Raw genomic sequence first — 22,883 nt, 5'->3', positions numbered from 1 at the left:
TTCAATGATTGCCTTACTCGTCTAATTTGAAGGCTACAGACATGAAAGTTATAAATAAGCAGGAAATCCCAAATCACCCTAATGATCTGAGAATATATTTTATTCTCTTTTTTGCCCCTGGTATTTTAACATTACAAAGAATCTTTGCTATGGAAGCATGATGGCTCTTATTAACATGATATTTTAGCACATCCTATATTATTATTTCAGGGGGCGGGATTCAATAAATTAACTGAATACTGTCTAACACTTTCTCTCAGTTAAGTCAAATTTTAAACACACTGCAGCTAAATACACAGAAAATCTGGATTACATCTTGCAATTTAAATTGGGAAATATGATTTTCTGTCCAGCATGTAATTAATGTGTCTTTAATATATTTTTATATATCATTAACTGAAGCACAATATCCTATCTTACATAATAATGGTTTATTGAATGGTGACTAATTGATCAAGGGCATTCAATCTAGCAAGAGGTATCAGCTAATGGAAGAAGAGGGATGAAATTTCGGCTGATTCCCTTCCTCCTCCAGAACAGATTTTCCAGGGAGTGTTGGGGGCTCTTCTTCCATCAGTAGATGCCTCATTCAGAGCAAAAACACAAGGAGTACCATGATCTATTAGTGTAGAGTTTTACTTATCTGTTCACGTATCCAAATTCATCAGATTATTTTATATATCCTGTATATATCCTGTTTTATATATCTTTCACTTTTTAATTTTTGCACAATAAGACTTAATGACGAATAATCCATGTATTTTCCTTACGCACAAAAACAAACAAGCTATAGGTTATTGGTGTACACAAAGTGATCCACATTTCATTTCCTGACAGCATAAGGCAGATAATGCCAGCTAATCCAACAGATATAGTACAAGATAATCAAAGATTAGTTAAGGCAACTAGTTGGAATGAATGGTAGTATTTGTTGTTTGGTGCTGCAAGACAACCTTTAACAGGAAATTCCTGCAATTTTTATCCTAGCAGGCTTTTCTCCCATATAAATGGTTGAAATTTGGCTTTTACGTCACTCAAAAGTTGAGTTGAAACTGCTATCGAAAGGGAAAGGAACAAAAACAAGCAATACAGACAAAAGATACATTTTAACAATATGATGCTAATCTCCCAAGTCATCATTTAGCCAGATATGACCGTATTTATTTATTTTTTAAATGATGACTTCTTACAGAGAAGTCTGGTATTTATTTTTTTAAAAGCACTCCTTTAAATAAGATGCCAAATATTTGCAGTATTTGCAATATCTTACCTTGTTCTTGTTCCCAAGTAATGGACTAATATTTGTGACCACATTGGAAAGATAAGTGGAAGTATTTATGCCTATTATTTCATATCTGTGTACAGTTAATTTGCATCCAAAAACCTCAATAATATTTAGAATCAATTTAACAATTTGTGTAAAAGATTGCATTTTGTGGGTTCATGAGATAGCATCACCTGCATTTTATATCATTTACTGTGCAAATACCACGGATATCAAGACTTGATTGTACACATACAGCCAAAATTTAAGTTGAAGAAATAAAAAGTAGTGAAGACAAAAGACACCCTTGCCTCATTCCTCTAATTTCAATGATTTTGATAAATATTATTAGAATAAGGTAATATTTTACGTTTTCTGCTTTCAGGTGACTTTTTTTTTATTTAATTCAGCTCAGAATCCCTAAATTTTGTATGTGCCACAGCCTAGTTTTGTTTATGTAACCCTGAGTTATTTTTCCTGAACTTTCTCAGCTTTCCCCCCCAAACAGGAATTTCTTGCGTCATCAACATGTCAGTCAAATTTCTTCTACTGATACAATCATTTACATGAGCTGCTTAGCCTTAATGTTTAGAGCTTCTGCTTAATTACAGGCATTCATTATTACTTCTACTTGTCTTTGGACTACTCGTTCAACTAATAAGTCTTTCATTAAAATGCCGTTTTGTGTATAAAAATCTTTAAATAACTTGGAAACATCACACACAATGTTAGGATTCCATCCAAGCTTTTAGAGCTTTGGTGAAGGAGCTAAAAAATACATGGTCATCCAAAATTCTGCACAGATTTCTGCTTTTGAGAGTTGCATTCTAGAGGCACGCACCCTTCTTCCAGACTGACTTGACAAGATGCTGCCCAAATGGCCATTCTTAGGGCCAAAGTGGATGTTATCTTGGTATTGGCGAAATACCAAAGAATGTGGTGATAGCACAGGGAATATTTGCAGGTTGAGCAGGAAACTTGACCCTATCTGTGAACATTGATTCTTCTGCTATTCCCCCATCTCCAACGCCACCCCTCTTTTTTCCAACCAGGTTGTCTTTAGTTTTAGCAACTGACTGGGGAAAATATATTTGAAAAATGAGAGGGGAGGCACTTATAGGTGAATGTACAGGTTGGGGGAGGAGTTAAGCACCTTCTCCCACATTCTAATTTCTCCTGAAAAATGCAAATCCCATCCTTCCATCATGTTATGGCTTATAATCAGTTTGCCTATCAGGATATATAAAGAGGAATCTTCTTGAAATCTGTTGACTGCTGCTGGTTGTGTCACTTTGAGTAGCTTTTCTTGCTTGAGCACACCAAGTGAGGATTTCCTTTTTCTTTTTCTCCTTTTGGATTTTATTCCTTGAATAGAAAGCCCCACATTATATTGTAAACTGCTTCTCACAGAGAAAGAGAGAAAGAGGGAGAATATTTCTCTCTATTGGGATTTTTAGGTGTGTCTGTTTGCGGATTGGTCATTACGGACCCCAAAGCTTAGGAAATGCTGAACATCTAAAAAGATTTCAGTCAATGACTATTTTGGTCGAAATGCTTAAGAATCCTAAGTGATGCAGCTGCACTGTGCACCCTCTGGCTCAGCACAGCTGTAGATCACATTAGGATCACTACAAAGAGAGAATTCCATACCAAAGAACCTCTATGGAACCTAAAGCGTTTAATACAAATGGCCTGTCTTAATTTTAATTCAGTCTGCACCATGTGAAATGTCATCACCCCTAAACAAATTTTAAGAGGGAACTCTTGCCTCAGTTTCTGGCCACCTGGCTGTTTTTATGGCACACCTACATTAAAAGAAAGTGGCTGCATAAAAGCAGGATTGGGTCTTTAGTGTAATAAGCACTTCACGTCCAGCTCAGGTTCGTATAACAGATGGTCAACATACCACCATTTTTCTATGATGGGAAAGGGAAGATCAGTGCTATAAAGTTTCAACCACATCTTACTGGAAGATTTGTTCGGCAGCTCATTTGTAAACATTTAAAATGGGGACGCCCAGTGACATTGTTCAAATTCAGGGAGCAAAGTATCACAATGCATACAAATGCTCAAAGCATGTGTATTATTTCACTCTGAAGATTTCCCCCTTCTACATATATTTGGGCTTTACTTGGACTTTTTAGGGAGGCATTTACAGTGGTTCCTTAGCATCAGGAAGCCAAGGAAGAAAAGTTGTAAAAATGACTATCTAGGAATCTGCCTTTTGCAGATTTCTCCATGATTTTTTTTAAGCAGGGCAGTAAAAATGAATGCTAGATGATCTTTTCCAGTCTTTAAGCCATTTTATTTGTACTTACGCAACCCAAAAAGTTATATTACAATCAAAGCTGCAGAGTAAAGATACATGTAATTGTATCTCCTCTTTATTTTTCTTCTTTACCTGTTAAAATGTGTAGTAACAGCTCCAAAAGGGCAGCTGAAATCAGGAAAAGAGGGATAAAACTCACCTATGCCTCCATGCTGCTGGGTGAGATAAACTGATTCAGTTTGCATTTAAAGACGAACCAACCTAATTTGCAGTTTGCAAAACAATATGCAAACCAAAACACAACCATCCTTCAAAATTTGAACTTTTCTGAATTTTGCATATTGTGTAAGTTTATCATCCAACCTCTCCCCTCTACTCTCTCCCCCTACCTCTGGATACTGTATTATCTTACAGTGAACGTAACCAAAATTCTTTATAATCTGAACAAACAAACAAAAAGAGACATTGCACATTCTTTTGTAATTCATTAAAATCTTTAATAATATTTTTTTTAAAAAGCAATTTCTCCAGCCAGAGTGTATGTACAAAAATGCATATACCAGGGTAATGTGCATTTATTATTGGAAATAACTTATCAAAGTGTTGGTGCTGACCTCTAAAGCCCTAAACAGCCTCAGCCCAGTAACCCTGAAGGAGGGTCTCCACCCCCCATTGTTCAGCCCGGACACTGAGGTCCTCCTCTGAGGGTCTTCTGGCAGTTCCCTCACTGCGAGAAGTGAAGTTACAGGGAACTAAGCAGAGGACCTCCTCAGTAGTGGTGTCCTCCCTGTGGAACGCCCTCCCATCAGTTTTCAGGGAGATAAAGAACTAAACAACTATAGAACTAAACAACTATAGAAGACATCTATAGTCCTGTATTGGGAAGTTTTTAATGTCTGACATTTTGTTATGTTTTAAAATGTGCTGTAAGCTGCCTAGAGTGACTGTGGAAACCCAGCCAGGTGGGCAAGGTATAAACAATAAAATTATAATTATTCTTTCATTAGAGTTATAATTAGGCGAAATTGCTTTGCAAAAGTGTGCATATTAGCAGAAATTCACCCTAAAATGCTAACGAGTCCTTATGACTTGGTTGTTGCTTTAAAATGCACACTGATGTGGGCATGTGGAGAACTGAACTTAAGATGGGGGGGGGATGAGAAACTGAGAGAAATTGAAATTGCTAGATTTGCCAATCCCAACCTGTGTGTTCTTTGAAGTTAAAAATCATCATTATAATGAGACTCCTGTTTCACATCTCTTTTCCTCCCTCTTCAACATTTTAAGATGCATGCATATGACTAATGAGCTAAACTTTATTCTCATATATTGTCAGTGAGCCCCAGCAGCTATTGGTTGAGTTTCTTTGAACATTCTAAATGCTCAGGATGAAAAGGATCATCAACAGAATGCTAATAACAGTGGTGTTTTTGTGAAGGCAGTGGAATACCACTGAGGATGGCAGGGGGGGGGGGACTTCATGAAGGCACGGGGACAAGAAAACTGTTAAAGAGAGACAGAATGGGCAAGGGAAATGTAGACTAGGGAGCAATGAAGCTGAAGAAGTGGAGGGGCTGAATTTTATATTGAATTAAAAACTAGGCAAAGTCTCTAATGCAGTTTTATTTTGAGAAAAGCACCCAGTACATGAATGAGCATGAAATAATTGCTATCCTATTACCAAACCTGGTCTGCACAAAGCAGAGACAATTCTAACTAGCAAGGGTTGATGATCGGCTGCTAAGTTTTCACTGGAAAAACTAGGCAGTGCATGCAACTCAAGTTATTCTGAAGAAGCATGTTGCCCATCACCACGAAATGCCTTTTTCAGATTTTAGTCTTTTTAGACTCAACAAGCATGTAAAAGGTAACATAAAAAGAGAGTTTCTAAAGGCAAGCTGATAAGAGGGCTAGAACATTTAAGTGTATACCAAACCAATTTCTCATTCCATACTTCCAAGTCCATACATTCCAAGTCTAGTCATCGTCACATCTAAAAAATACATAGTTATGGCTTGGTGAATTTACTATCCAGGTAATCCATTAGAATTTTTTTCTTCTCTCAGCACCCACAATTTACATTTTTAAAAAGCCACTGCCTGCATTTATGTTTAGACCAACCCATTAAGCTCTATGGTTCCCACAGTTCAGTGACAACCCACCCCCCATGTGTATGTTCAAAAGAAGCTCACTGAATATTTAGAATAGGTTTTCCCATTTATTTATTACATGACTTACAGCTTAAAATCCAGCAAAGGCAATCTGTATGGCAAGGTCAAATACAAAAACACACATACAATGCACTGCATTGATGGTACAAAATGAAGGCAGTTTACTTGATTTATTAGAAAACGAAAACTATTTTCTGCTGCAGCTACTTTAAAAACGTTTTACTGGTTTTGCTGATTATCAGTTACTTTGGAGAAAACAGAGGAAAAACAAACGAAACCAGAAAAGTATTTCCAAGAAAATAGTATAAAATTGTAAACTTATTTCATCAACTAGCATTTACAATACAGCAGTTTTCTTTCATTGGACAATATAAACCAAATAGAGATTATTATACAAGGTAAAGAACAATTATCCCTATATAATATCACAACACACCAGATGAGATGAGTACAAAATTGGTTCAGTACTTGCTTGTCCATACCTTGCTGCACAGCGATTATTTAAACAAATGCAAACAAAAATGCACAAATACATACACCAAAAGGCATACAAATATGCACATGCACACTGTGTGTGTGTGTGTGTGTGCATGTGCAGAAAGAAAGAATACAATCCTGGATCACAAAGGGCTAGTTCTCATTAATAAAGCCTTCCACATGATCATACACATAGGTATGCAACCACACTGAAAAAAAAGAAATCATGAACCAGCTGTACACATGGTAAACTGGCAACCAACTCCTCAATTTCAGCAGCTGGGGGGAAAGTATAGCTTAGATCATAAGGTTCATTATGTGCAATGCATGGTTCAGACTAATCTTTCTCCATGTAGTCAGATACCTGCTTTGATTACTCTACATAAATCTGGCATATTTGGCATGTGAACCATACCACAGAAAACACCAGCGTCGTGCACCCACTTTTTCTCATATGAGGCTGGATCTACAAGTGACAAAGGTCTCTGGAAAGTACAGGCTTTGTATTGTAAACTGGGAGTCATCATTAAGATTCAGTATTACATGCACACATATATACAAGGCTTATTTATATTTCCATTCATCTCTGTATTTGGTTTACAACTGTATATGCCATACCATACCAATAACAGAGGGTTGAAGTAATTTAAACTTTGAGATGCAACTTTTGACATTGTGATGTGGAATATAAGCTCACAGATCTATAATTCAATTATGTAGAATGTGATTTTAATTACAATGTGAACACTGCTGCCTTAGTATTGCTACTTGCTCATCCGTTGGCGGAAGGGGATCTCTGGATGTGGCTCCAATGTTCTCTCATACATACAAGCCCTTGGATGATTAACTTAAACAAGGAAAAACAGTTGCCTGGCAGTTCAAAGCTTCTTTCCACATGCAGGAATGGAACAATAGACCTTCAGCTATTTATTTCCCAAAGCCAAAAGCCTATCATCTATTTTAACTATTCATTTTAAACACAGATTTTTTTAAAATAATAAAAAAAACAGGAGTAAAGGCTTTCAAAAATAATTTGACTTAACTTTAATGTTTGAACTCCCTGTTCCCCATAAAACCTAAACTGAGAGATGGAGGAAACTTTGGGAAAACTAGCAAAACAAACCTCCAGTGCCTGTGAAATATCCAGCTTAATTAATTGTTAGCATGTTACATTAACACACTTAACAATCTTGTGGTTTTGTAAAAACAACTACCAGATTCTGGTCACTGGAACTGCAGCATGTGGACAGGACAGCCTTCCCTCCTCAGCCATGATCTTGGTAAAAACTGTGCCCCACATCCTGAGGCAAATAATATAATTGTTTCTGCATTTGCATTTTGGAATTTCTACCCACAGAAAACTGGACTTACAGGACTACTGTTAAATGGTAATACTTCCCAGGCACTAAGGAACTTTCATTTTACAAGTGAATAGAATCTCCCATGAACAATACTCAAATTACAATGTTGTGTGAAACTGGTAAGGTAAGGCCTGTCACATCCCTTAGAAGAGCTCATATAGGAAAACCTGGTATGGTACGCACTGTCTAATAATTTTAAGAACATGTATCTGCCTCCACAGCCCAAACAAAGCTATGCAATATAAGGCTTGTGGCAATATTTTACAGTAATAGGAGAAACAATATTGAAATATTTCAAACACCCAACCCCCGAAAAAAAATCCCCAGACTTATGTCATTACATTTCCTTCCTTCTAGATAAGTGGTGCCAACACATTAGGAACCTATTCTGATCTCCTATGAATTAAAGTACTAGAATGTAACTGGAAAAGGAAACATACCCAGCTGATCTTATTCCCTTTGCCTGTTTCAGGTACAATATCCAATGGTTTGCAAAATAGCTGACATTATAGGTTTCTTTTGAACTGAACAGACTCTAATAAAACCCCCTCTGTAAATATCAATATGTATCCCAGGTTTTCAGGGTGGAATGACTCCAATAGCACAAAGAAAGCACCTGTAGTACATCTTTCCCCCTTAATCACATACTTAACATGTGATAGTGTTGTACTGTCCTTTGCATTGTGACATACTAAAACACAACTCACAGGGTTTTAACCACTGAAGTTGTTGAACTAATGCAAAAACTTCCACTTGCTCAATGGAACTTCCCCTCCCCCTGTCCATGAGCCCCCAATCTGCCCCAGGGGGGAACCTCCAGAAAAGATTTGCGAGGGAGCTACGGGGAGAAGAGGGAAGAGAAATTCCACTGCACAATTCTAAGAGCTCGCACTGATGGAACAACTTTGGTGTACACAACCCATAATACCATACATCAGCATTGTTTGGCCATTTTTGTTGCATGTTTGAATAAAAAACCATTTAAGATATTTAAATGAAAAGACAGAAGCATGGCCCTTAAAACTTGAGCTTGCCTTCCTGTGTGTCGTACTAATACATTTCCTTATGGTGCCCAGTGATTTGTAAGGTGATGCTGACTATGTTTCTATAGGAATTAAAAAGCCAACATTAAATAATAAATTATTATGTGAAATGTTAACGGTAGGTGCCTCGTTTAAAACGTTACCCAATGTGTAAGCTACAGTATCTAGAAGTAACAATCATTAAATTAAAAGCAAGAAATCAGTGTCGCAAGACAATAATGATTTGCAATAAAAGCACTGAGTTCTTGCTCTCAAAACAAGGCAGTAGAGCATAAACAGTGTTGTAAATATCTGCTTAAGGACCAATCCAGAAGAAATTTCTCCTAAGAAATTTCAGGATCCCCTACTAAAAGAGGGATAACACACAAGCACAAAGGAACGCTTGTATTTCTCCCATTCTAATCAATGAGGCTTACATAGAAAAAACATCCCACTGGATCATGCCCATCATCATAATTAGTTTAACACATACATACATTCACACATACATAATTTCGCTGCTCTGAGTTCAGCATATTCATTTTTTTAACAAGTCCCCATAAAAAGGAAAATGAGAAATGGCTGATTAGACCCAAATACATCAATCACCTTAGAGATTTCTATTTTTAACTGAGGGGGGAAAAGCTCTGTGCTCACTTTTGTTAAGTGTCTTAAGCCTGCAAAACATGTTCCTATATTTACACCTAACAAACAGGCAAAAAGTCCAAAGCAAAAACAAAAACACATTTCCTAGTAAAAAACCTAAATTTGCAAATGTGTTTGTGTAGTGTAAATGATATTATAAGCTGCTTAATCTCAAGGGTGGACTTATAAAAGATTGAGTGGAACTCTGTTTGGGTCCCCAAAATGCCACTCCTGAGGGTCAATGGACACCCCTGGAATGGTGTGAAATGGGGTCAGGGGTTTGGAGCAGGGCAAGGAAATGAAAGGAATTCAACAGGGCTGCCTTGCACAGGATTCAACAAGTGGACGTTCCAAGCTATGACAACTCTTTCTTCTTCTTCAAAATTTGTCAACTTCATCAGTTTATACAGCACACATTTTTTATAATGAGGGCGGATTTCTTACAGAGCTACGAAAAGAGCTCAAAAAGGACAAGCAGTATGAGCAAAGTGCATCTGGACTGCACTTTATTTTCATAACAATTTCTACCAGTTGCCGACAGCTCTACAGGCAAGGGCTCCTTTTCCAATAAAAATTGGAAACAAAGTTTTGAGCAGTAGTAAAGATAGGGGCTCATATCCAGTGCTACTGTGAGTGGAAAGGATGTGCATAAAAGTTCTTCTACTGATATCCGCTCCTCCAGCAACCCCCTTACCCACATCATAGGCATTTATTTACTGAGGGTTTCTTCACCCTCAGGAGAAACTTTTCAGTGAGGAAGGAAGATGTATGTAGCAGTGAGAAGATGCTCAGGCTGCCCCTTGCATACGAATCCCTTCTGCTCTCTACCATGGTGAGTGTTTTGGAAAATAATAGCACCTTTGGACATTATATTTACCCTATCCAAGTTTCATCTCAAAATGTTTACACAATTTGTTATCACCTAGCCTAAGAGCCCTTGTACAGAAATCAAGTCGCACAAGCACATAACACCATTAAAGTTAATATATTATATATGTATATAGGGACAAACGCCGGTGTTTTAATATTAAAATACGCAAAACGCTTTTGTGCAATTCACTAATGTCAGTTAGCAGCTAACTACATTCTCAGGAAAGTGTTAAACCTTCACCCAATCACAAACCATTATGCACTGTTCCATTTTCTGGGGGTTTTTTTACACAGAGTCTCCTACTGAATCCAAATCATCCGAAGAGAGAGGGCGATACAGGTCCTGTAAGATGAAGTGCAGTATAGATTTGTTTACTGTGTTTGATTTGCTGCACTGCAACTTTACTTCTTAATTTTTTAAACTAGTGCCAGAGAGGAAGACCGAAATAAATAAATAAATAAATAAATAAATAAATAAATAAATAAATAAAATTCAGCATTCCTGTGATTTATAACAGGCTTAAAAACAAACAAACTACAGCAATATATATATATATATATATATATATATATATATATATATATGAGATAATTTATATTCTGACATTTTACCCTTTGATAATTTTGACATCTACTTAGTGATGGTTTCTTTAAAGCATGACAGTATGCTGAGAATCCTGATAATGCCATAATGAATGCCTTTACATTCCTATTGTTTGTTTCATCTTGCAGTATGTGAGAGAACGGAAGCAGTTTGGTAGAATGGCAGCATAAGGGGAGCGGGGAATAGCTGTGCTTTTACTGACGGTCGCCAAGCAACCAGTTCATATGAGCAAAGAGAAACAGAGCATGTGTATAAGTGAGCCTGTGTGCGTGTTAAGACTATCTCCATTCGTTTTCTACTCCTACTGCTAAGATCCTCTGACTGATCAAATAATCTACAAATGCCAGAGATGTGGGAGTATAATAGATGGCCTCGTTCAATCTACACAGCACAACACATGTCTCACAGATATACAGTACAGAAAAATAAAGAGAGGATGTTCAGGAAGGAGAAAGGGATAGAATGATAGCAGCTTTGTTTCAAGGTGAATTACATGGAGGCGTTTGTTTAGTGGAGATGGAGATAATACAGTGTTAATATGACTTGCCATGCCTCCCATGCAACATTGTAGATTGAACAACACTAGAGTGTGATAAAAGGCAAGGTGCCAGTGGCATTGGAATGGGCACAAAGGAAGACTCCACAGGAAAAGGATGAGAGAAAACTTAACACAACAGGTACAATAGTGTAGAAGGACACATGAGGAAGCCTTAGACCAACTCTTGCCAACCTGGTGTCCTCCAGTTGTTGGACAACAGCCCCAGCCAGAACGATGGGAGTTGCAGCCCAACAACACCAGGTTGGAAAAGGCTCCCTTAGACCAAGGGCTCACCAAGTCAAACATCCTGTTTCCACTGGTGGCCTGTTAGGGGACATTACCAGTCTTACAATAAACAAGCACACATGGAATTATCACAAACAGCAACAAATATAAAATGGTATAAAACTGATTCTGACTTCATCAATGAGGTTACCATACAGGGGTAGCCAATATGTTGCTGGGCTGTAATTCCCATCAATCCTGCCTACTAGCAATGGTGTCTGGGGTTGATGGGATTTGGAGTTCAACAACAACTGGAGAGCACAGTGGCATAACACAGTTTGCTGGTGCCCAGGATGAGGCAAGTTTTGTGCTGCCCTGGTAGACTGGGCAGCCTGGCAGGGCCGGGCCATCACCGAGGAAGCTGCCTCTGCAGATCACTCATGCACCAGAGCCCAGGGGAGGAGAGGCACAGTAATGCTGTTACTGCAGCTCCTCCTCTCTGCAGCTTCCGCCTCCAGGTCCGGACCCACAGTCTGGTGGTGCTGGGCCAATGCCGAGCAAGTGGCCTCCACAATTCCCTAGTGCGTGTGACACCCTCCCCCTCCAACTTGGCTGGCATGTGGTGTCCCTGCAATGACCATGAAGAGAAGGAGCTGCCGCCACCCCAGCCCCGAAGGTCTGGGCTGAGCACAGCGTACCTCCCTGCAGCTCTGGCCTAAATAAGGGAGCTTGTTGGGGGCACCTTGCTGTGCCCCCTCAAAACTGTGTGCCCAGGGCCAAGGTCCTTTTGCCCCCCTTCTGCCTCTGAGAGAGCACCACATTGGCTATCCCTGGGAGATATATAAAGGAATGACTAACAACTTACCAAGGAAAAGGTCTGTGCTTATCTTCTTTCACTTTCTTTCCTATTTTCCTCTCACACCCTTTCATCATTTGATATCTTAATTTTTTTAGCCTGCACCAACTCTCCAGACAATGTTTTAAAACTATCATCCATAAAATTCTACTGCAAACTGCCACAGGCGATTAAAGAAGCAGATATGGGAAGGGGAAATAGAGGACAAAAGAAACTCCATACAAGATAACAGAGAATAAAAGGCCAAATCATGAAATAAGCTGAAGGCGCTGCCTCATGACATCAACATGAAGAAAGCTTTAGACAACCAGAGGAAAGAGCTAAGGTAATAAATCCCAGGGGGGTGTGGACAAGTCCTGTAATCTTGTCATCTTGTCATATTCTTCCCTATGTCCCAAAGACTTATATCGTTTTGATTGTTCCGGCAACAAATACTGGAGAGGGGAAATATTTTGGTGTAACAGCTGAAAATTTTCCTCAGGAATCTCTTTTATAACTTCCTCAGCCTTTCTGCTGTTTGGCTTTGTGAGCCTAACTTTATACATTTATTATTGAATGTAAGCCGCTCAGAGAACTTTATATTATCGTGTGGGAGCATCTAATGCTCATGCTCACATAGCAACTTATCGGAGAGCAAGTCCTAGGCTCTGTGGTTTAACCCACAGCGCCACCCGCATCACATAGTGCCACCTGCGTCCCACTCAGCATTTTCCCCGATTAAGCAGTCTATAAATTTGTCTTAGGGATGCGGGTGGCGCTGTGGGTTAAACCACAGAGCCTAGGACTTGCCGATCAGAAGGTCGGTGGTTCGAATCCCTGTGACGGGATGAGCTCCCGTTGCTCGGTCCCTGCTCCTGTCAACCTAGCAGTTCGAAAGCACATCAAAGTGCAAGTAGATAAATAGGTACCGCTCCGGCGGGAAGGTAAATGGCGTTTCCGTGCGCTGCTCTGGTTCGCCAGAAGCAGCTTAGTCATGCTGGCCACATGACCCGGAAGCTGTACGCCGGCTCCCTCAGCCAATAAAGCGAGATGAGCGGTGTAACCCCAGAGTCGGCCATGACTGGACCTAATGGTCAGGGGTCCCTTTACCTTTAAATTTATCTTAATAAATAACTTGGCACCCTGTTGCACTGCCCCACACTTCAAACTATTTAACTTCTGTGCCATAAGTTGATACCACACAAATAACTTATCTGGAAGGGATTGTTTCTCTACACAGCAGGTGCAAGTAAACTTTATTTATTTATTTTAAGACTGAGCTTTGGAGTGGAATTTAGACAACAACAGAGGAGATGATAATGGAGGCTGCACAACACAGTAACAGTACTCCATTGTTATCTGCACTCCATCTGTACTCAGGGTCATCTTAAATTGGAGGAATTCATGGACATCCAAGCTATATATAGGCCCCAGATCCCTCTTGAAGCTGGTCCAACCACCAGTTCATAATATACTTAGAATAGGTTCTTAAATCTAGTTGTGCTGGAGCCATCTCCTTCCTGATTCACTGAATTAACATAATGCAAGCCCAGACCAAGCAGAAGGAGTTGTCCTCACCACAGCTCTTCCAGACATCAGCACCAAGAAGCCACCACATGAGCTTCTCATGTTACCTTGTAGTACAGGAAGAAGCTGAACTGCTGTGGCTTGCTGCCATGGTGATGAGGTCAAGTGACCCCATGATGTCAAGTGCCTCACCCACAAATCACTGCAAACTTCATTTACCAGCAAGCACTTCCTGAACCCTAGGTCAGAGGGAGATGAGGGAGCAGACAGGGAGGAGGAAGCTAAAAAGGCAACAGGGCTTAGTGAGCAGGAAGAGGCTGGGACAGAGAACAGTCCAGGCTCAGAGGCAGAAGAGGATGCTGGAGAGGAGGGGAGGCAGGAGGCAATGATGAGGCAGGCTGTTGAAGAAACCGGGGAGCCTCCCCCTCCTGCTGCGACCTGTTCCCCTCCCCCCAGTCTCCCTAAACACACAGAGAAATGAAGAGCAATGATTAGGCTGCTGGGGAAGGACCCAGGGGAGGAGCCTTAGAGACCTGTGGGAAGGCAAGGACCTTCAGTCCTTGCAACTGCCTCGTTGGGACAAGGCATACTGGGAAGAACTGCTGTGATCACTAGGCCTGCACTGTTTTGGTTTCTTGAATGAAGAGTTAACTTCACTGACACTGGTGTTTTTATTGCCCTGCACTCTTCTAGAGCAAATCGCATACCTTAAGAATTTTACTGTAATGCTTAATAAAAAATGGGGTATGCACCAAACGGAATGAAAAAAGAATGGAAGGCAAGTATGCTGACAATGGAATATTACAGATCTTTAAAAAATAATTTCAAATTGTTGCTAATGCCTCATACACTGAGTTGTATTTTATTCATCGTTACAATACATTCATATTAGCCATATTAGCCACACACACAAAGTACCAAGGGCCCAATCCAATACCACCACACCCAGTGCTTCATCAGAAAAACAAAAGCTGTGTTCAGATGACAACAGTATAACATCAGTGGGCGGCAGGGAGAGTGGAATTGCACTTACAAGCCCCAGCCCTTCACACTGACCATGCCTTCTGAACAGAGCTGACATACATACAACCTGCATAAACACAAGCTCTGTTCAAGATCAATGTTTGGACACCAGAGATCAGATGCACTGGGAGCGATCTCCTTAAATTATCCTGATGCACACTGAATTGTCATTTGAAGATAGAAATGTGTGCCAAGTTTGCATCTACTCTGGTACTATTGCCTACATTAAATGGTTTAAAATTGGTGCATCATTGATGTGCACTTATCTAAAGATCTCTATTGTTAAAAGCATTTTATTAGGTGCCTGGAGGTCAAATCAATAAAAGAGATCCATCCAGTAAAACAGGGTGGGGATACTTTATTCTGTCAAGGACCACATTCCCCCAGGTGTAGTCAGCTAGATGGCCTCGTTCAATCTACACAGCACAACACATGTCTCACAGATATACAGTACAGAAAAATAAAGAGAGGATGTTCAGGAAGGAGAAAGGGATAGAATGATAGCAGCTTTGTTTCAAGGTGAATTACATGGAGGCGTTTGTTTAGTGGAGATGGAGATAATACAGTGTTAATATGACTTGCCATGCCTCCCATGCAACATTGTAGATTGAACAACACTAGAGTGTGATAAAAGGCAAGGTGCCAGTGGCATTGGAATGGGCACAAAGGAAGACTCCACAGGAAAAGGATGAGAGAAAACTTAACACAACAGGTACAATAGTGTAGAAGGACACATGAGGAAGCCTTAGACCAACTCTTGCCAACCTGGTGTCCTCCAGTTGTTGAACAACAGCCCCAGCCAGAACGATGGGAGTTGCAGCCCAACAACACCAGGTTGGAAAAGGCTCCCTTAGACCAAGGGCTCACCAAGTCAAACATCCTGTTTCCACTGGTGGCCTGTTAGGGGACATTACCAGTCTTACAATAAACAAGCACACATGGAATTATCACAAACAGCAACAAATATAAAATGGTATAAAACTGATTCTGACTTCATCAATGAGGTTATATACAGGGGTAGCCAATATGTTGCTGGGCTGTAATTCCCATCAATCCTGCCTACTAGCAATGGTGTCTGGGGTTGATGGGATTTGGAGTTCAACAACAACTGGAGAGCACAGTGGCATAACACAGTTTGCTGGTGCCCAGGATGAGGCAAGTTTTGTGCTGCCCTGGTAGACTGGGCAGCCTGGCAGGGCCGGGCCATCACCGAGGAAGCTGCCTCTGCAGATCACTCATGCACCAGAGCCCAGGGGAGGAGAGGCACAGTAATGCTGTTACTGCAGCTCCTCCTCTCTGCAGCTTCCGCCTCCAGGTCCGGACCCACAGTCTGGTGGTGCTGGGCCAATGCCGAGCAAGTGGCCTCCACAATTCCCTAGTGCGTGTGACACCCTCCCCCTCCCCCTCCAACTTGGCTGGCATGTGGTGTCCCTTCAATGGCCATGAAGAGAAGGAGCTGCCGCCACCCCAGCCCCGAAGGTCTGGGCTGAGCACAGCGTACCTCCCTGCAGCTCTGGCCTAAATAAGGGAGCTTGTTGGGGGCACCTTGCTGTGCCCCCTCAAAACTGTGTGCCTAGGGCCAAGGTCCTTTTGCTCCCCTTCTGCCTCTGAGAGAGCACCACATTGGCTATCCCTGGGAGATATATAAAGGAATGACTAACAACTTACCAAGGAAAAGGTCTGTGCTTATCTTCTTTCACTTTCTTTCCTATTTTCCTCTCACACCCTTTCATCATTTGATATCTTAATTTTTTTAGCCTGCACCAACTCTCCAGACAATGTTTTAAAACTATCATCCATAAAATTCTACTGCAAACTGCCACAGGCGATTAAAGAAGCAGATATGGGAAGGGGAAATAGAGGACAAAAGAAACTCCATACAAGATAACAGAGAATAAAAGGCCAAATCATGAAATAAGCTGAAGGCGCTGCCTCATGACATCAACATGAAGAAAGCTTTAGACAACCAGAGGAAAGAGCTAAGGTAATAAATCCCAGGGGGATGTGGACAAGTCCTGTAATCTTGTCATCTTGTCATATTCTTCCCTATGTCCCAAAGACTTATATCGTTTTGATTGTTCCGGCAACAAATACTGGAGAGGGGAAATATTTTGGTGTAACAGCTGAAAATTTTCCTCAGGAATCTCTTTTATAACTTCCTCAGCCTTTCTGCTGTTTGGCTTTGTGAGCCTAACTTTATACATTTATTATTGAATGTAAGCCGCTCAGAGAACTTTATGTTAGAGTGTGGGAGCATCTAATGCTCATGCTCACATAGCAACTTATCGGAGAGCAAGTCCTAGGCTCTGTGGTTTAACCCACAGCGCCACCCGCATCACATAGTGCCACCTGTGTCCCACTCAGCATTTTCCCCGATTAAGCAGTCTATAAATTTGTCTTAGGGATGCGGGTGGCGCTGTGGGTTAAACCACAAAGCCTAGGACTTGCCGATCAGAAGGTCGGTGGTTCGAATCCCTGTGACGGGATGAGCTCCCATTGCTTGGTCCCTGCTCCTGTCAACCTAGCAGTTCGAAAGCACATCAAAGTGCAAGTAGATAAATAGGTACCGCTCCGGCGGGAAGGTAAATGGCATTTCCGTGCGCTGCTCTGGTTCGCCAGAAGCAGCTTAGTCATGCTGGCCACATGACCCGGAAGCTGTACGCCGGCTCCCTCAGCCAATAAAGCGAGATGAGCGGCGTAACCCCAGAGTCGGCCACGACTGGACCTAATGGTCAGGGGTCCCTTTACCTTTAAATTTATCTTAATAAATAACTTGGCACCCTGTTGCACTGCCCCACACTTCAAACTATTTTACTTCTGTGCCATAAGTTGATACCACACAAATAACTTATCTGGAAGGGATTGTTTCTCTACACAGCAGGTGCAAGTAAACTTTATTTATTTTAAGACTGAGCTTTGGAGTGGAATTTAGACAACAACAGAGGAGATGATAATGGAGGCTGCACAACACAGTAACAGTACTCCATTGTTATCTGCACTCCATCTGTACTCAGGGTCATCTTAAATTGGAGGAATTCATGGGCATCCAAGCTATATATAGGCCTCTTGAAGCTGGTCCAACCACCAGTTCATAATATACTTAGAATAGGTTCTTAAATCTAGTTGTGCTGGAGCCATCTCCTTCCTGATTCACTGAATTAACATAATGCAAGCCCAGACCAAGCAGAAGGAGTTGTCCTCACCACAGCTCTTCCAGACATCAGCACCAAGAAGCCACCACATGAGCTTCTCATGTTACCTTGTAGTACAGGAAGAAGCTGAACTGCTGTGGCTTGCTGCCATGGTGATGAGGTCAAGTGACCCCATGATGTCAAGTGCCTCACCCACAAATCACTGCAAACTTCATTTACCAGCAAGCACTTCCTGAACCCTAGGTCAGAGGGAGATGAGGGAGCAGACAGGGAGGAGGAAGCTAAAAAGGCAACAGGGCTTAGTGAGCAGGAAGAGGCTGGGACAGAGAACAGTCCAGGCTCAGAGGCAGAAGAGGATGCTGGAGAGGAGGGGAGGCAGGAGGCAATGATGAGGCAGGCTGTTGAAGAAACCGGGGAGCCTCCCCCTCCTGCTGCGACCTGTTCCCCTCCCCCCAGTCTCCCTAAACACACAGAGAAATGAAGAGCAATGATTAGGCTGCTGGGGAAGGACCCAGGGGAGGAGCCTTAGAGACCTGTGGGAAGGCAAGGACCTTCAGTCCTTGCAACTGCCTCGTTGGGACAAGGCATACTGGGAAGAACTGCTGTGATCACTAGGCCTGCACTGTTTTGGTTTCTTGAATGAAGAGTTAACTTCACTGACACTGGTGTTTTTATTGCCCTGCACTCTTCTAGAGCAAATCGCATACCTTAAGAATTTTACTGTAATGCTTAATAAAAAATGGGGTATGCACCAAACGGAATGAAAAAAGAATGGAAGGCAAGTATGCTGACAATGGAATATTACAGATCTTTAAAAAATAATTTCAAATTGTTGCTAATGCCTCATACACTGAGTTGTATTTTATTCATCGTTACAATACATTCATATTAGCCATATTAGCCACACACACAAAGTACCAAGGGCCCAATCCAATACCACCACACCCAGTGCTTCATCAGAAAAACAAAAGCTGTGTTCAGATGACAACAGTATAACATCAGTGGGCGGCAGGGAGAGTGGAATTGCACTTACAAGCCCCAGCCCTTCACACTGACCATGCCTTCTGAACAGAGCTGACATACATACAACCTGCATAAACACAAGCTCTGTTCAAGATCAATGTTTGGACACCAGAGATCAGATGCACTGGGAGCGATCTCCTTAAATTATCCTGATGCACACTGAATTGTCATTTGAAGATAGAAATGTGTGCCAAGTTTGCATCTACTCTGGTACTATTGCCTACATTAAATGGTTTAAAATTGGTGCATCATTGATGTGCACTTATCTAAAGATCTCTATTGTTAAAAGCATTTTATTAGGTGCCTGGAGGTCAAATCAATAAAAGAGATCCATCCAGTAAAACAGGGTGGGGATACTTTATTCTGTCAAGGACCACATTCCCCCAGGTGTAGTCAGCTAGCTCTGGACAGGGCCAGAGCCAAAAGTTGGCAGACACCCACTTTTCTGTCACTCTTTCTGATACCACCTTTCCCCATTTCCCCCTCCTCGCCGCCCACGTGAAATTAGGCTGAGAGTCTCATGCAATAAAAGGGCAAATCAATGTGCCTGAATTATATCAAGCAGCCCTTCTGGAAGTTCATAGGAAAAGAGAGAGTTCTCTAAAATTTAGTTATCCTTTCCTTAGGCCAATCAGACATGGATATCATTTATAGGAATAAAACCAGTGTGGGAATGTAGGTGCTTTTGTTTTGGTTATGGATGGTAGTCACTGGTCACCTCTTTTTTTTTTTTTTTGCTGCCCATGGCAGCCATTTTGTATGTGCACCCATGACATTTTTGTCAATATATAACTACCGGCACTTCATTTCCACCACAAAAAGTGAAAAGAACTATAGATCTGTGAGGATATAAGCAGGCTTTATTCATTCTAACAATATTTATGCCATTAATGATGAAAGTGCTTTACAAAGTAAGAACAAAAAGACAAGACCCTGCTCTGAAGACCATGTCACCTAAAATTCAACACAAAAGGGGGGGGCAGAAGGCATGAAGAAAGAAAAGTTTAAAAGTGCATAACTTTGTGTTAAGTTCAGCTACTCATACTTAGGTTTAGTTTCAGTATTGAATGAGGGCTACGAGATCATGCTCTTTGGGACTGAAAGGAATATAGAAAGGGAGACAGAAAGGATAAATGTTTACGACAAGAAGTTTCAGATTTACCTCCACCTATCTGCCCAGCCACCAAATGTATCAAAGAGTTCCACCATCCATGTCCTGAAGCCAAAAAGGCCAGTTCAAATTTAAGGAAGGTGGTTAAAGAAAAACCCCACTATCACAAAATGTTCGTGTGAGCAGATGGGGGAAAGAACAAAAAGTTAGTTGAAGTCATTTCTGCTTTTATAATGGTACTTTATTGAACTCATTCTGATTCATTCTCTCTGATTCATTCTGATGTTTCTTTACGCTCCCCAGACTGTACAGAGAGGAAAGAGATAAAAGGGTGCTTCCATTTATGAGCTGGTCCAAAGATACTGCAAAGAGATTTACCCCTCCCGTTCACGAATAGCTAATTAATCAGTAATTGTCTTTAATTTTAGAGTGAAAGCACCTTCCATCTTCTTTGAAGGAAGGAGTGCATCAAATATAAACATGTTGAAGAGGTAGGTCTAAAAGGAACAACATAATTATCATACTAACTGTATCATTCACCTCAAAATCATGGTAAATTTATCAAGTACTTCATCAAAAGCTAGAGTCTAGGAGATAAGTTGAAGCCAGTTCCCTGACTGAAAAGCCACAAACTATGATTGCAAACATTGAAGTCTATAAGATTATGGCCTCATTCAGATGTAATGGCTTAGTGATGTGTGAATCAGCCACAGACATCAGCTCCACTCCTCTCCTCTCCTCCTCTTGGCATCCAAATGAGGTGGAGATAAGAACATAAGAGGAGGCTTGCTGGATCCAACCAAAAGCTTATCTAGCCTAGCATTCTGTTCTCACATTCTGTTCTCCTTTTGGAGGTCTACATGCAGGACATGAGATCAAAAGCACATCACTTTTGTGATTCCCGGCAGTTGCTAATTCAGAGGCATATTGCCTTTGATTCTCAAGGTGATATAGCCATTATGACTAGTAGCCTCCACGAATTATCCTCTATGAATCTGTCCTACCCTCCTTTAAATCTATCCAAGTTGGTAGCCATTACTACCTCTTGGGGTGAAAAATTCCATTCTTTAACTATGTGCTGTGTACTGCCTTTTGCCTGTCCTTAAACTGTTTTTTTAATCAACCAGTTTAGCATTAAGTTTGATTGTGGACAAGTTGTGGTTAGACTTAACTATTGTTAGGGAAGCAAACCAACATGAAACCATGTTCCCTAAACAATAGTTAAAATTAACAAATTCTGCATTGCAAAGGGCAGGGGTGTCAACTCGAATAAAATATTGTGGGGCCCAGGTAAGCCCTGCCCCACATAATCACGTGACACAGTGCGCACACACCATTTGAATGGGAATGCTCATCAACTTTGTGCAGGCCCAGACCCACGGCCCCTAAGAGTTGGCTCCTATGGCAAGGGGTTGGACTGGATGACCCTCTTGGTCCCTTTCCAACTCTACGGTTCTATGATTCTATGATCCCACTTGCCTCTAATCCATGGGTAGGCAAACTAAAGCCCGGGGGCCAGATCCAGCCCAATCGCCTTCTAAATCTGGCCTGCGGACGGTCTGGGAATCAACATGTTTTTACATGAGTAGAATGTGTCCTTTTATTTAAAATGCACCTCTGGGTTATTTTTGGGGCCTGCCTGGTGTTTTTACATGAGTAGAATGTGTGCTTTTATTTAAAATGCACCTCTGGGTTATTTGTGGGGCATAGGAATTTCTTCATCCCCACCAATATAGTCCATCCCTCCAAAAGGTCTGAGGGACAGTGGACCGGCCCCCTGCTGAAAAAGTTTGCTGCCCCCTGCTCTAGTCTATACTGTAGTTGAGTGCTGGTATGAGGCTCTTAATGGTTTTTTTTTTTAATCTGAGGTTGCCCATTTTCTTTATCCTTACCACAGCTACCACTTCCATTCATTTGCCTCTTCTCCTGGCCCAATTCACATCACTTCCCAGAGGGAAAAAACAAGATATATCCTGCTGCTGCTCCTTATTCCTCCCCCAGCGTATTTGTTCAACATTGATAAATAAGTAGGCAGCAAGAAGACAGACAAGGAACACGTTCAGGAGGTTCCAAGGACTGGAACTGAGGTCCCCTACTGATGAACAGGCCTCAACAGGTGCCTGATTAAACTCCGATGCCTTCTCCAGTAGTTACTAATCATAGCTATATCATTCTCTCACAACCAACCTGTAAGCTAAGCTATTTATTATATTTATTTCTCACCTTTTTGTCTAGGGAGCTCAAGGTGACCCACACAGCTTTGCCAAGTGATGTCCCATCTAGATATTGACCAGACCCAATCCTACTTAGCTTTGGCAAGATTTCTACATCATGTGCCTTCAAGACCATGCCCTGGATTATTAAATTAGTTCAGCCAAAACACAGAGAAATGATGGGCCTAACCATATTAGTAAACAGAAATGAGAGACATGAGTGTGCTGTCTTAAGACTTTTTTTAGGTTTCAGAGAAGTAAAGGAGATACCTCTTCCAACTAGTTAGCGTCAATCGTTGAGATGCCCACAACTTTGACCTGCCCTATAATAATCAATATAATCAAAGGTGTTTTGTACTAATATGTTACAAGCATGAAAAGAACTGCTACAATGATTTCAGAATGTTTATTGGTTTATGCACATTGACATAGGAGACTAGATAGATTTTTCTAAAGTCTAATAATGGTGATGTTCTCATGATGAACACGGGAATGAGTAAAAGCAAGCCTTGGGCTCAAATGGTCTCCTTCTTCTTTGTGACCAGGATAAAGG

At 41.1% G+C, this 22,883-nt stretch overlaps 1 protein-coding gene across 5 annotated transcripts in view; it reads right to left on the bottom strand.

Moving 5' to 3' along the window:
• DCLK1 (doublecortin like kinase 1) overlaps positions 1–22,883 on the bottom strand; it is a 203,178-nt gene that overhangs the window by 50,406 nt on the left and 129,889 nt on the right. Inside the window, exon 7 of one of the 5 annotated variants that reach the window (XM_083609119.1) lies at positions 5,732–10,422. The exons of the other annotated variants lie outside the window; for them this stretch is intronic. Within the exon in view, the coding sequence (XP_083465245.1) occupies positions 10,366–10,422 (57 nt within the window). The 3' untranslated portion in view covers positions 5,732–10,365. Of the gene's footprint in view, positions 1–5,731; positions 10,423–22,883 lie in introns of those variants that run through there. 5 annotated transcript variants of the gene reach the window in all.

The sequence above is a fragment of the Podarcis filfolensis genome, assembly GCF_964270895.1.
Source record: "Podarcis filfolensis genome assembly, chromosome: 4".
Classification (NCBI taxonomy): Eukaryota; Metazoa; Chordata; class Lepidosauria; order Squamata; family Lacertidae; genus Podarcis; species Podarcis filfolensis.
Note: the sequence above shows the minus strand (reverse complement) of the source record. Positions and strands in the feature narration are given on the sequence as shown.